At 40.7% G+C, this 14,824-nt stretch overlaps 2 protein-coding genes across 2 annotated transcripts in view; one reads left to right on the top strand and one right to left on the bottom strand.

The window, feature by feature from the left end:
* The window catches only part of tmem204 (transmembrane protein 204), an 8,615-nt gene extending 67 nt beyond the window's left edge, over positions 1-8,548 (bottom strand). The window contains exons 1-3 of the mRNA XM_028567933.1: positions 7,203-8,548; positions 6,123-6,278; positions 1-1,333 (exon numbers count right to left, since the gene is read on the bottom strand). The exon at positions 1-1,333 is cut by the window's left edge and continues 67 nt beyond it. Of these exons, the coding sequence (XP_028423734.1) occupies positions 1,089-1,333; positions 6,123-6,278; positions 7,203-7,482 (681 nt within the window). The 5' untranslated portion in view covers positions 7,483-8,548 and the 3' untranslated portion in view covers positions 1-1,088. The remainder of the gene's footprint in view (positions 1,334-6,122; positions 6,279-7,202) is intronic.
* ift140 (intraflagellar transport 140 homolog (Chlamydomonas)) overlaps positions 1-14,745 on the top strand; it is a 24,372-nt gene extending 9,627 nt beyond the window's left edge. The window contains exons 19-30 of the mRNA XM_028567925.1: positions 9,286-9,463; positions 10,020-10,210; positions 10,527-10,622; positions 10,732-10,864; positions 11,105-11,248; positions 11,449-11,577; positions 11,760-11,942; positions 12,043-12,246; positions 12,447-12,659; positions 12,954-13,120; positions 13,263-13,404; positions 13,565-14,745. Coding sequence (XP_028423726.1) covers positions 9,286-9,463; positions 10,020-10,210; positions 10,527-10,622; positions 10,732-10,864; positions 11,105-11,248; positions 11,449-11,577; positions 11,760-11,942; positions 12,043-12,246; positions 12,447-12,659; positions 12,954-13,120; positions 13,263-13,404; positions 13,565-13,744 — 1,960 coding nt within the window. The 3' untranslated portion in view covers positions 13,745-14,745. The remainder of the gene's footprint in view (positions 1-9,285; positions 9,464-10,019; positions 10,211-10,526; positions 10,623-10,731; positions 10,865-11,104; positions 11,249-11,448; positions 11,578-11,759; positions 11,943-12,042; positions 12,247-12,446; positions 12,660-12,953; positions 13,121-13,262; positions 13,405-13,564) is intronic.
* The last annotated feature ends 79 nt before the right edge of the window (positions 14,746-14,824 follow it).

The raw sequence follows: 14,824 nt of genomic DNA, 5'->3' as shown, positions 1-14,824 counted from the left end.
TATGTTTGGCGATGTGGAAGACCCACAGATGGCCTGGAGTTCTTTGCAGAAGTAATACAATAATACTAGTACTAGTGATAGCACTGTTCTTTATACAACTACATTATATTAATTTAAGTATACAGTATGTACCACAAGCGAGCAGAGAAAACATCGTGAAAAATAAGTATTGAAATGTGTTTTCAAAATGCAGTACGTTGACAAAACATTAGTTACCATCGGTTAAACTAATACTGCTTAAAGAAAAATTCAAATACATTAATTGGCAGGTCATTTGTCTTTTTATTTTCACTTGTTCAAGAGGAAAAATATTAATGTGGCTATGACTAATGAAAAGATTTCCTCTTTTCAGTAGGTGAGTTTATTTGATCAAAATATCACCTCATTGGCTGTTTTAAAATAAAATATTGTCACTGATTTGGGTAGCCCAACCAAAAAGGCAGAGTGACTCTTCTGCTTTTACCTTGTTAGTTTACTTACTTGCAACATATATCATTAATATTAATATATTATATTAATGTATTATAATTGTAATAAACTCAAAATGAATGAAAACAAATATGAGGTATTCTGGTGTTACGTTTTCAACATCCTTTATAATTTCCAATTCATAATTATGCAGGAGGCCATTTAATAAGTGCACATATAACAAAACAGGTCAAGTTCCAGCTTGATCTTTGAATAAGCAGGATGTTTCATATAAGACAGTCCTCGTCCAAATTCCATATTTAGCTACAAATCAGCTCACCCAAGCATGAATAAATGAAATATCATACGGTTTTGAATAGGTTTGGTAGTTTAGGGCTGCTTTATACATACGTTTTAGTTAATTCTGTGACTTTTGTGCACTGAGCAGCAAACTCAAAAATTCTGATAGCTTTGTTTATGGTGGGAGAAGTTGTAAAATATAGAGTTTTACAAATGCAGGTACATGTTAGTCCAGCTGTTGTAGAGCCACATAAATTTCCTCTTCTCTTGAATGTGACATTGGAGGCTTCTAGCTGGAGTAAAACATGAAATGCTGAGAGCACAGTCTTGTCAGAGTTGTCTGTTGTCCTTTTTTTGCTTGGGCTATGAAGTCACTTGGCTCAACAAGGCGACTCCACATAGTCATTGTCTAGGTGTGGGTGGAAAGGTGAGGTCAGTGAGCGACTGATGATTATAACTCGAGGTGCAAGGCAGTCATCGCGGCGATGTAAAATGTTCCAGATGAGCATGGCCGCAGCTATCGTGGCCAGCAGGCAAGCAGCTATGTCCAAGTAGCAGGAGTAGGACAAGTGTGTGTAGGGCCCAATCCTATAGAAGGTCACAAGTCCAATCACCAGCACGAAACCTGTACATGAGCACAGAGAGAAAAGTTTTCAGTCAGTGAAAATGCACCGCAATTCTCATGTAGCAACATCTAAAAACTGGTCACAAAAAAGAAAATGTGATTTAGACAGAGCAAGGAGAAAAAAACTGTTCTGAAGAATATTTTCTTTTCTGTGACTATGCATGTATTTATTTTACTATTACTAGCTTAGTATTTCTATGGTATTCGGGAAGCCGCACTTTAAAGTTATACTAAAAAAACAGTGTGTGGCAAGTGAACCTCTTTTTGGAATCCCACATGCTCACATTTAGAATCCCTGTAGCATTGTATTTCACAGTTCAGCGGGAGCTCTGTGTGCGGCCTTTGGAAATCTGTTTCCTCCTAGGAAGAACTTCTGAGATCTCGAGATCAAAGTTCTCAATAGCTTAAAAATATCAGAGCATGAATTTATGTGCGGAAAAGCCTTTGAGATGTTTTATCTCCCATTTTCTCTGATTCACAGCAAGTCACGCAATGAGGAACTCCTGTTTGCATGTAAAGGTAAAAAGCCACAGCCTTTAATTCCATGCTGTTTCTTTGATCTCCTTTTGTTTTATCAACTTTATCTGTGGAAAGTTAGTTACCGTCTCCATAGCCCACACCTTTCCTCATTCTTAAGAGTTGTGTATGGAAGCCCACAGCTATGGGCGCTGTTTAAGTATCCCTCCATCAATCCCTCATTTACAGCATTGAAGTGTGGTCTGTAGACACAATACATGTCTGAAAACTTGCCCCATCCACAGTGGTATAAATAAAGAGACCAAAAATAATCAGTGGAAATATGGATGTTGGTGCTTTAGGATATGAATCATTTAGTTTCCTGAAGTAGTCAGCGGCACCAAGGGAGGAGTTCATTTATATTTCTTTCCCTACCTCTACAGTAAGACGTATGTCATTGTTTTAAGTGAGGATGTGGATAATTGTGTCTGTGTATCATTGCGTGTCTACCACCATGTGTACGCATAAGAATGCTTGCTCAATCTGTTCATGTTTAACCTGTCTGGCTCCTTATCCAAGAAAATGAATAATCTCCTGTCCAGGTTCCAGTCAGGGTGGGCTGTGTGAACCTCTTTTTTTGGCACAGACTTATCTTTCAAACTTCCTTCCCCTTCTTCCTCTTTCCATCCTTCCTTCCTTCCCTCCTCTCCACTCCCTAAGCTTCTAAGTTAATATATTTGCTGGACATTTGACACGATCTGTCACAGAGTAAGTCTTATCTTAAGGTCAGCGCTTGGAAATTCATTTTGCTGGTTTGTTTTCTTCCCAAATAGTTATGTCTTTCTTTATTCTTAAAGGGCACATAATTGATTAGTGACTAGCCTGCCTGGATGTCTTGCTCAAACCTTTGCGCCTCCCTTATTAGCAGGAATCTCTTTCTGCCTCAGATTTCTGGGAAAAGTTAGGCTCCTTCCTGAGCCACATTAAACCGATCTGAATTGAGCCCCACAGTTGGCAATTCCTCAAAATCGACAGAAATGATAATGTGCATCTTAGAGGGAAATGACCCGTGATCATGACTTTTGACATGTTAGAGCTGTGTCCATTCAGAAAACACATTCCAGAGTTGTGTCCATGGGTGATACGAACGATATTGTGCTTTCAGCCTGGGCCTGCCAAAACCGCTGAGATATCACTGAATGGAACTGGATATTGTTATCCCACAGTCTGCTTGCAATAGCTGAGCATTTTGGCACGTCTGAAAATGAAAACATTCCTCAGAAAGAGTGTGATGGGTAAAAATATCTCCATTCATTGAGAGCTGAAGCCCATTCACTGACTCTGTAGGGGAGGTCTAAAGTAGGAATAGGGAATGGATTACTCAATGGTAAAAAAGAAACCATCTGTATTTGGAAAACGAGGCCCCTTGAATGAATTTAGTAAAGGAAAGACATTATTAATGTATTTTTGCAGCCTTTTTTTCTTACTGAAGACAGCTAACCAGCTTATATTTCTGACGAATCTGACAATTATTTTCTCTAGTAATTAGGGCTGCAACTAACGATTATTTTCATTTACGATTAATCTGTTGATTATTTTCTCGATTAATGGATAACTTGTCTGGTCTACAAAATGTCAGAAAATAGTGAAAAAAGTTGATTAGTGTTTTCTAAAGTCCAAGATGACGTCCTCAATTCAAAGATATTTAGTTTACTGTCATAGAGACCCGATACCGGATAAGCGGACGAAGATGGATGGATGGATGGATGGATGGATGGATGGATGGATGGATGGTCATAGAAAAGTAAAGAAACTAGAAAACATTCACACTTAAGAAGCTGGAATCAGATAATTTTAACTGTTTTTCATTAAAAAAATTACTCAAACCGATTAATTGATTATCAAAATAGTTGGAGATTCATTTAATAGTTGACAACTAACTGATTAATCGATCTTTGCAGCTCTACTATTAATTGATTCATTCAATAGTAAAATATTTGCCCATTAAATTCCCTGAAACCATAAAATTATATTGCTTGTTTTGTTTTGAGTTTACGTATTGAGTTTACTATCAGACAAAGAAAACCGCTAATTTGAGAAGCTGGCATTGTTTTTAACCATGCTAGTGTTGTGTCTCTAGGAATGGCAATGTCATCTAGTGCAATCATCAGGGCAAAATTCGTATTTTTTTATTCTTGGGTTTACTGTCAGAGCCGATAGTGTGGTTGTAGACTCTTGTTGCTTGAAAAATGGCTGAAACAACTAATTAGTTGCCAATTATTATTCTGTCAATTGACTTAATTATATAATTATCTAATCGTGTCCGATCTAAATTCAAAGTTAATTCTTCTACACATTAGCAGGTCATTCTTGACCTTAGGAAAAAAAATACATGAACTACTATAAACTACCAAACAACTATTTCTATGAAAAATCAGCTCCATCTCCAATGAAGACCGTCTGATACGGTTAAAAGTCATCGGGGAATAGTAAATGGCTCTTGAATAGGAATTGTTTTGTCTATTCCTGCTTAGGTTCATATTCTAATTTTACTCTGAAATGATAAAAAAAAGTAAAATATATTGAAAAACCATATTGACCAGCATAGGAACACAATGACATAATTACTCTTAATATTCTCCAGTCCTGAGTAATATGTTTTTCATTGGAAGCATCCCATTTGCATCCCAGTTGCCAAGACACATGTCCGCTTATGACTCAGCAGCTTTGTTGGCCATATATGGTAAGAGAGTAAAATTGAAAGATGCCATTTTTTTTCCAGAGAGCATTACTATATTTAGATGTCAGGAAAATAGGTGTGTACTTTTTATTGCTTTTTAGACTTTGTTACTACATATTGTTACTACTACGGCATTTGCGGACATAGTCTCATTGGTCATCATTGACCATATTATTAAAACAGCTATACATGTCCAGCAGCCATGTTGGTGATCATGATTTATGTTTATATTGCCATTGTCTTTATTAATCATGCTGTGGTGAGATGAGTTCCTGGTCACTGAGGTTTGGCTGGTGGTGTTGTCTAATATTGGAAAATACTGTAATGTTGGGTGGGTGTCAATCCTCTCGCCAAGGTCTTAGAAGATCAAACGTTAACGATGACTCATGGACATTTTGTAAACCCAGACATAAAAGCTAGACCATCTTATCTAGATAGAGGCAATTCCCACCCTGCTGTTGTGTGTACCACAGGACATTTCTGTACCAAAACACACTATAAACACACAATCACAACACACACACACACACACACACACACACACTGACATACACAGACCTGCATGCTTGCACAAATCCCTCCTGCCAGTGCACACACAAACACAGTCCCTGTCGAAACTGTCTTTCCCGTGCATTCCCCCTCCCCTCTTTTTCCTTCTTTAGCTCTGGGGTTTGCATAACAGGTAGTTACAGACATTTCCTCGTCCTGAGCAGGGATATCCTGGCGCCCGACAGTCGCTCCCTGGCTCGCTGCAGCTCAGGCCCATGGACTCTGGACTAGGACTAAATTTAGACCCAGAGCAGACCCCTTCATGCCGCTCTGCCACAATGATACCAACCGGCTGAGCCACTGCACACAACACAACACACTTCCTCTGCAGGGGCACTGGTACAAGCCATACCAGCCAGCTCTTGATGTGGTACAGTGGGATAGGTGCTGGTTGTGAAGGAGTGGGTTTGTTACCATGACTACACTTAATTATGATCTGTGCTAATTTATCTCGTGGATGGCCCTCTTTCTGTTTTCCTAGTTTCTCACTTAGTTTGGCTGGTCTGTTGTTTTATTTTGTTTATTTATACTACGCCAAAATCAGAAACACTGATTTTAGCAAACCATGGTTAAATGAAAATGATGATGGATAGTAGTACAGTAAGATCAAATATTGTTATAGCTTCCACTACTGTGCACTTATCATCACATTTTACGTACATTGTCTACATTTACCATGGATTTGGACTTACATTTAGTAACAAATGTAGTCGAGCAGCCATTGTCCAAAAATACATGTTTATTTGATACTGCGTAAAGAGGTGTGCTTCATTTTGCTGTCTTCCTGCAGTATTTGGCCCCAGAGCCTGATCTTCAGTGCAGAGAGTCAGCCAGTCTAGCTTCCCCTGTGATTTTATCTCCTCTCTTTGGCACTCTACGAGAGAGCATGTGAACTTTGCCCTGCAGCATCTGGTTTTCTCTTTCTGTGTGATGTGATGTGCATAATTTGTTGGATAGAAGGATACTTCAACAGAAAGGTGCTTCTCTGAGGCTTGTCTTTCTGCTGATGCACACAAACAAAGTTGTAGAAACACCGGTACTTACTAGCTAGCTGGAAGAGTGCAGCAATGGCCTCCTCCCACCACTGTGATTCCTGTGTGATAAAGGGCAGCTCCATCAGGCCTAGAAGGAAGATCAGCTGACCGGCAGTCAGGGCCACCGTCGCCATCAGGTTACAAGCCCGCATCATGTCAAACTGCACTTGAGGGACCAGAAGAAGAGCTGTGTCATTTTTCCTGCACTGTGATCTAAATGCATTAATTGGATATGCATGACAAGTTAGGTTGAGTCTAAATCAGAGGTCTTGATCTTAAAGGGGAATGTAGTATACTATATTTGTAGCAAGGTGACATTGACATGATCAAGATTTATAATTAATGGAGAGGCACGTCTTTGTCTAACGTTAGTAGGCATTAGGCCCATTGTGCCCAGGAAAGTTGGCCAGACTTTTTTCTTGAATGAAAATTTCTCAATGGAGCTTATTTTAGTAAAGCAGGTAAATCCATAACAACACTGACTCTGACTCGATAGCATTGATATGTTTAAACCATGTCAGCAACATGATTGCCCAACAAAAAGATGCATTTGGCTTTAATGAATTGCATACTATAAAGTATTGGTTAGCTGCCATGTGCTACTGTTTACACTAATACATCAGACTGCTATTGACCTAAAGCAAAGCGCTTGGGTTGGATTTATGGATGTTGTACATAACAAGTTGAGCTGTTGTTGTTGTTAATCCAGTCAGAGTTTTTTGGTTTTAAGTTTTGAGATCAAGTTACCATCTCTGGCACCCAATCAGAAGCTGCTGAAAATAGAACGTATTTCTTTACTGACTCACGGTGACATTCTTCTGCAGTTTATTTCATCTGTAAAAATTCTACACATTAGCACATTAGACACCGGTCACAAAAACACCCCTAGCACTGCGTTTGTTGCTTTTGAGAACTATTACATCTGAGATATACCAATATCTCAGATAATCAATCAGTCAACCAGTCTGATGAGAAAGAGATAGGACACTTTGAAGTTGGCTAATATCCTTTTCTTTTTCTTTTTTAGAAAGCATGCTTAAATAACAATGTTATGTTGCACTTTAAATCAAAACTAGCATTAAAAACTTACATCTGACAGTGCTGCGGGATTCTTGGTAGCCTGCATAGTCAGAGCCCCATCCCAGACCTTCGCACTGCCTCTGTGTCCCATGCCCCCTTCTCCCAGCCTGGACATCATCGCGGCCCCTTTCCCCTCCATTGGGACACATTCTCCATAGTCCTACGCTCCGCTTGCGTCCGTCCTCCAGGGCCTGCAGTACCCAGCTGGGGGTGAAGGCTGCAACATTATTAAGGACCAGGGACAGCAGCGCTACCGCCACCGCTGCCGCCACTAGCCTCTGCACGGCCATGCGACGCCTGGCGCCCGCCACCTCTCCCCCTCCCTCGTGTCCCTCCACCGACCCCTGATCCTCCGCAGAGTCTTGCCTCTCCTCTTGGGCAGTAGCACCAACGATGCTCTGGGCCCCCTGGCTCCTCTCCACCTCCACCTCCTCCGCCACCACCACCACCTCCTCCTCCAGCTGTTAAGGAGTGCTGTCCCAGCTCACGCAGAGGTGGAATTGTCAAGAGTTTTGTCTTGAGGCTTAGCTAAAGGACATCTCCATTCATCCTCATTCAGTAGTTGGTTGTCGTTGCAGCAGAGCCTCAGCCCTCCTCCTCAGACAGCACTTCGGGTACGCGGGGATTAATCCAAGTGGCACCTAGGTCCATTCCCTTGGCTCCAGCTGGCTGCAGCTTGACTCTTGGATCTCGCTCCTTGCTTGCTTTTCTTTATCTTCTCCTTTTCCTTCTTCAGTGCGTTGCTTATTGCACTGGTCTGACTCCTGTTTGTGCAGCTGGCTTCTCTGTGTAGGCAACAGATTATTTTGTTTCGGTTTTCCTGGTCTTTCCCTTCAGCAACTTCACATTGCCTTCGGAAGAGTAGAGATGCAAATAAGCATAGATTCTCAGGACCGTGTTGCTCAGCGCTGACTCCTCAGTGGCTTTACTTGAGTCTCTCAACCCACTGTCTGACTGGAACAAGATGTCCTTTAACCCACCTCCTTCTGCTTCTTTCTGTATTTGTCTCTCTCTCTCTCTCTCTCTCTCTCTCTCTCTCTCTCTCTCTCTCTCTCTCTCGCTCGCTCGCTCGCTCACTGTTTCTTTGCAAATCCTTGAGGTCAGAGTTGAAATGTGGGGGAGTTGCTGTTCGTCATTGTCCGAGACATCAGTTTGCAACTGTGGAGCATGAAAAAGGCTTTAAACAGACAGCTCCCTCCTTCATGATCACTTTAAATGTGTGTGTGTGTGTTTTTGTGAGAGAGTGTCCAAAAGACCCCCTCTTAGATGTCCCTGTTGTGTATTCTTTTGTGTGGAGCCCAGGGGGCGTTTGCTAAAGTCCTCTCTCTCGTGTGCAACAAACATATTGGCCGCCACAGTCAGCCAGCAACAGGATGTGTTTCCTGAGAGGAAAAGAGGATGGGAAGAGGGGCCAAATGTAGACCTGTTCCTTCTCTTGTCTTTCCTTTTCTGGCTCTCTAGATCTTGCCGCCCTGTATGCAGCTAGCTCTTTTTTTCTCAGCAAGTATCTCACATTTCATTGTCAGGGTTGGTTTTCTGTGACCATATAGAGGAAGATTTTGGCTACTGGCTTTCTTTTTCTTCACTCGTCCTCCATTCCCCCTCTTCTAGCAGGGCCTCTAAAGATTTGGGGTATTTCCTGTTGCCAACTTTAATAAACAGCCCACATCTGTATCAGCTAAAGCAAGGAGGAGGGAGGTGGACGCAAATAGAGACCAGATGGCTGTGGAATCTTAAATTTGGAATTGAAGCAGAAGTAAAAGGGGGTAGAGGGGCTGATTTGCGTCAGCGAGACAAAAGGAGAAAAAAAAAAGGAAAGCGAGTTAGAAAAGCACGCCTCTTGCTTTGGGTTAAAGTCCTGCATACATTCTTGTATCTCTATGCTTATATCAGTGTTTGTTTTAATTATGATAAATGTTGAAACAATACTTCAGTACTGGATGTCTGGCCAGCAAGGGTTTAGACTCAAAATACAGACCTAAACTAAACTGTAAATAATTGTGTGTAACTGTATTCACTGTTGAATAATAAAATACCAATGTAGTGAGCTACATATTGCCCTTGCAAACAATCCATTTCTCTTTTCTCTGTAGTAAAGCGGTATGGGAAAACATGGCACGGATGTGTGTGAAAACCCGCCGGCTGGATGTGGCGCGTGTGTGCCTTGGGAATATGGGAAATGCCAGGGCAGCAAAAGCCCTGAAAGAGGCCGAGGCTGAGCCTGAACCAGAAGCCCAAGTGGCTATGTTGGCCATTCAGCTCGGCATGTTGGTAAGAGATTTAAGTAGTGTAAATGACCGATGGGACATCACAATCAAGCTAATATGAAATAGTGGCATGTGCCCATTTTTCTCTGCCCTATTTATGGAGTACGTTTTTTATTCATTCGTGTTTGGCTGTTCTTTCGTTTTACATTACAGCTTTTGAAATTTGAAAATATGACATGGAATGTTTATTTAATGACGTACTATGCTTTATTTTATTCAGCCATTCTTTCTGTCATTATTTTTAGTCCGAGAAAAACAACATACATTCAAAAACGGGGGAAAAACCCCGGACAAGATGGACAATGCAATAGAGAACGTATAAGATAATGAAAGCAGAAACGCCATCCCCTCAGTCCAGATCATAAAATCCATCCAGATGATATTTTTTCTGTTCTTCATAAATAACCCCAAAAACTTTAGTCCAACATAATGCCACATCCTTTGGCTACAAATAACACATCCTCTTTTTAGGCCTAGGCAGTGCACCACACAAAGACCACGGGACTTTCCGGACCAAAAGCATTTATCTTTCAATCATCTTTTTCCTGTCCTTTTAATAGGATGATGCAGAAAAGTTGTACAAGTGCTGTCAACGTTATGACCTGCTGAACAATTTCTACCAGGCTTCTGGCCAATGGCAGCAAGCTTTGGAAACAGCAGAGAACCATGATCGCATCCATCTGCGCACCACCTACTACAATTATGCCAAATACCTGGAGTCCATTGGCGACAAGACCCTGGCCCTCACATAGTGAGACAGAATCTGTTGTTTTATGTCAATGATATGGAAGTTTTAAATTTTACCCTTGTGTTGTCTTCCCGTTCTTTCTTTCGATGCCATTTTTTCACAGTTTGTTTTTGCTTTTCCAACGTTTTAAATTGTTACATTTTTCTTCTACACATTTTCAGTGCTTATTTCTACGTCCCATATTTTCTGATATAAAACAAAAATTGAAAACGGGTCAATTTGACCCGAAGTCAACACAAGGGTTAATTATTTGTGTCGTTCTATGTAAGGGCAAATTTACCATGGAAACAAAGTGTGATTGTCAGCCTTGTTGTTACAGTTATGAGCATTCAGACACACACAGGGTCGAAGTGCCCAGAATGCTCCAGGATGACACGTCGTCTCTAGAGATCTACGTTAACAAAATGAAAGACAAGTAAGTCCAGTTTCTCTTGATGGTAAAAACCTTGTCATTTGAAGAGCATATTACACATTTTGCATACTATATGTATTTAAACATCAGTCCTATCATCTTCTCCAACCAGGAACATCTATAAGTGGTGGGCCCAGTACCTGGAAAGCCAGTCAGACATGGATTCAGCGCTGCGTTTTTACGAATGTGCCCAGGATTACCTCTCCCTGGTTCGAGTACACTGTTACATGGGGAACATTCAGAAGGTGACTCAGTTTGTATTCGGGGTGTCATGTAATATTTTATTGAAAAAAATATCACTCATTATGGGTATTGCACTGGATAAATTAGCTTTATTTCAAATATAGATGTTAATTATTTTGAAGTGACAGCATTCCACAGTGATTTAACTCTCATTATTTGCACTAGATACACTATTTGTATCGCTGTAATAACATTGATATAGTGAGCTGTCCATAAATGTGAGAATGTATTTATTATTCCAGGCATCTGAGATAGCCAATGACACAGGTGACAGGGCAGCGTCATACCACCTGGCCAGACACTATGAGGGCCATGATGATATCAAACAGGCTGTCCACTTCTACACACGAGCCCAGGCCTACAACAATGCCATACGACTTTGTAAGGTAAAGCTTTCCGCCGTGTATTTTTCTGCCCATTCTTACTAATAACCGAGATACAGGTATTTATGAATCAAGACATGGTATTCGTTGGCGAAAATGCTGTGTATTCTATATTTTCTTAACATGTCTGTTCATTCAATGTTGTTGCTGTGCTCCAGTCTTTCTCTCAATGGGTTGTTGACGTGTTTATCGTGTCTAAACAGGAGAATGGTCTGGATGACCAACTGATGAACCTGGCTCTGCTGAGTAATGCTGAGGACATGATGGAGGCTGCCTGTTACTACGAGGAGAAAGGCACCCACATGGACCGAGCTGTCGCACTGTTCCACAAGGTCCCTCACAAATTTCAATTATGCACAAACAAAAATGCACAAATGTCTGAGGTTACATTCAGGTTGATGCCATCTAAATCATTCCATGAGGGGGCAGTATTGAGCCAAATATTTAAAGCCAGGGGGAAATTATTGTTACAGCTGTATGTTTTTTTTTTTTCTTCTAATTTTCTCCATTGTAGGCTGGTTACGTCTCCAAAGCTCTAGAGTTGGCCTTTGCCACCCAGCAGTTTTCTGCACTTCAGCTGATCGCTGAGGATCTAAATGAGTACTCTGACCCAGCCCTACTGGCCCGCTGCTCTGACTTCTTTATCACGCATTCCCAGTATGAGAAGGCTGTGGAGTTACTGGTAGCAGCCAAGAAGGTACCGGTTTGTGACACATCCTCACTTATACATGAAAATATTAGATCACGTGTGCGTACTTACAGTATATGTGTGTTTTTTCATTTGTGTATGAACGAAGTACCATCAAGCCTTGGAGTTGTGTGTGACCCAGAGCTTAACCATCACAGAGGAGCTGGCAGAGAGAATGACTGTAACTGATTCAAAAGACTTGTCTGAAGAGGCCCGAAAGGAGCTGCTTGAGAGGATAGCGGACTGCTGCATGCGTCAGGGCAACTACCACCTGGCCACCAAGAAATACACACAGGCGGGCAACAAGTCCAAGGTAATACTGTGGTGTGTAGTAAACACTATATGGATTGTCTGCAAGCTTAGAACATCTTGTTAGTATCTGGGTGAGAGGACAAGGGATTACTCCATCTGCTCTGTCATGATGTCATGTGTGCAATACACGCATACACAAATACATGCACATGCAAGTTAAAATATGACCGTAATAATGTTTGAATGTGTTTTTTTAAACAGGCCATGAGGGCCCTGCTAAAGTCAGGCGACACAGAGAAAATAGTATTCTTCGCCAATGTTTGTCGTCAGAAGGAGCTTTTCATCATGGCTGCCAACTACCTCCAGTCTCTGGACTGGCGGAAAAATCCAGAGATCTTGAAGACAATCATTGGTTTCTACACTAAAGGCAGGGCACCGGACCTGCTGGCTGGCTTTTATGAAGCCTGTGCTCAGGTAGAGCAAAACCTCATACAAGATATCCATCCATTTCATGATGTTTATTATTGGTACTTGTCTGGTTATGAATTGACAATAAGCATTTAAAAAAAAGTCTGTTAAATTTAGGGCGGTGCCGGTGGTCTTAAATAACAACAAGCATGTTCAGTAGGATCAATGTTCCCTTAGAAAATTTTATTATGAGGTTATTCTACGTCCGGTTCTTATAGTTGAATAGAGAATAATCCAGGCAAAATACCTTTTTTCAAATAACACAGTGTATGCTTGCTGCTCTTGTTCACCGTTGTTAAGGTTGAGATTGATGATTACCAGAACTATGAAAAGGCTCTAGATGCTTTGACTGAGGCGTTCAAGTGCCTCTCAAAAGCAAAAGACTCTTCAACTGGACAACAGGAAGTAAGACTGGCCGACCTGCAGCATAGAGTCACGCTAATCAAGAAGTTTGTCCACGCACGCAGGTAAGAATACAACTCATATTTGTTCTTTTTTGTATCTTAATAAGTACCTTATTTTTCTTCCGAAACAGACATTTTTGTGGGAAGTTTTGTTATTTGTCTGTGTCTGTGATCTTCGTCTGATGTTTTGAGCTTTTGTCTGCAGGTTGTATACGGAGGATGCTAATGAGGCGGTGCGGTTATGTGAAGCTCTGCTGGAGGAGCCGGAGTTGGACCCTGCTGTCAGGATTGGAGATGCATTTGGTTTCCTGGTGGAGCACCACTGTCAGCAAGGCAACTTCCAAGTGGTGACTATCATTTTTGTCTAGCTTTTTTATTATGTTAAAGGACACTTTGGTTAAAGAAAATATCTGCATCTTGTCAAAGAAAGTGTTAATTGTCAAATCCTCTTGATTGTCAGTTGATGTCTCCAGATTTACTGCTCTCCTTTCTGTCTTTTGTCTCCAGGCCTACCGTAAACTGGAGGAGCTCCAAAGGATTTTGCCGTCACAGAACGTCAGGTACTATGTTAGCCAAGCCAGCCTAGAGTCCCTGCAAAAAGAGATGGGTGTACCCATGGATCGTGGTGACAACAAGCAAGGTGTGAAGGAGGAGGACGAAGTGGAGGAGGACTTAAATGTATCTTAAATCGATCTTACTGATGATTTGTTTTATTTTGTTAAACAATATAATATATTTTCATATATTTGGATTCTTCATTCATGTGTATAAAGAATCCACATTTTCAAGCGCATAAATATGCAAGAGTCTGAACTTTCTCAGACCGGGAACGACTGTGCAGTTAGCAACACAAATCATATTGGTAAAATGAGCACAGTAATCGGCATTTAATATAAGGCACTTGATTATCACGTGCATGGACTGTGACCGAAGAGACGGGGGAGGGAGATCGCTACACCAAGACCATATAAGGTTGTTTAAAATCTTCCATACTCATTGAGACAGGATGTCTCCTACCTCAAAAAACAATATTTTGACCTGCAATACATCAGAGTGCAAATTTCCAGTGTGACTGAGGACCAATTGAAGGAAGTGACACTAGAGGCTCTAATTCTAGATCTTTGATATATTAATGGCCATGTTCACATAGATGTAAACAATCTTTCAATCTAATGCAGTGGTAGACATACAGATACACACTAGACCTACTAAATTCTACTGAATCTTTGCCCTATTTGTTCAAAAAGCTGAACACAAATAACCTGTATGATCTGTAAAAGAATGTTTTTTTTTTTTATTTATTTAATGCAGCTCTTGTATTCTACCTTCAATCCTGGATTAATTTTACAACTGCAGAATTGATGAATACAGATTGTCGCCTTTGAGCTGAATTTTATATCTAAAGTTGGCTTTGAATGTGCTGTTTATTATAGATGTATCCCCAGACCTGATTATGTGGTTTACATGCATTTGGTACAATGTATTTTTTTTTATTCAATTAATGTATTAATTGTACTATCCTCTCAGTGTCAAAAGTCATATCTCTGTAAAGCATTTTTCAGATATTTCTGATAACTTGTGAGTCGATTTTTACTGAGCACATGTGAATCAATGTGTTTTACATTACAATGCATTGTTCCTATACATTGAAAAGTTACTATAATAAAACCTTTTTCAGTTAAATTGCACCGTATGGTCTGGAAGGTTTATATATCGGTAGTGGTATTCATATTCATAGGCCTGTAATCGACTAAACAGACTGGTGGA

Source organism: Perca flavescens, chromosome 21 (genome assembly GCF_004354835.1).
Source record: "Perca flavescens isolate YP-PL-M2 chromosome 21, PFLA_1.0, whole genome shotgun sequence".
NCBI lineage: Eukaryota > Metazoa > Chordata > Actinopteri > Perciformes > Percidae > Perca > Perca flavescens.
Note: the sequence above shows the minus strand (reverse complement) of the source record. Positions and strands in the feature narration are given on the sequence as shown.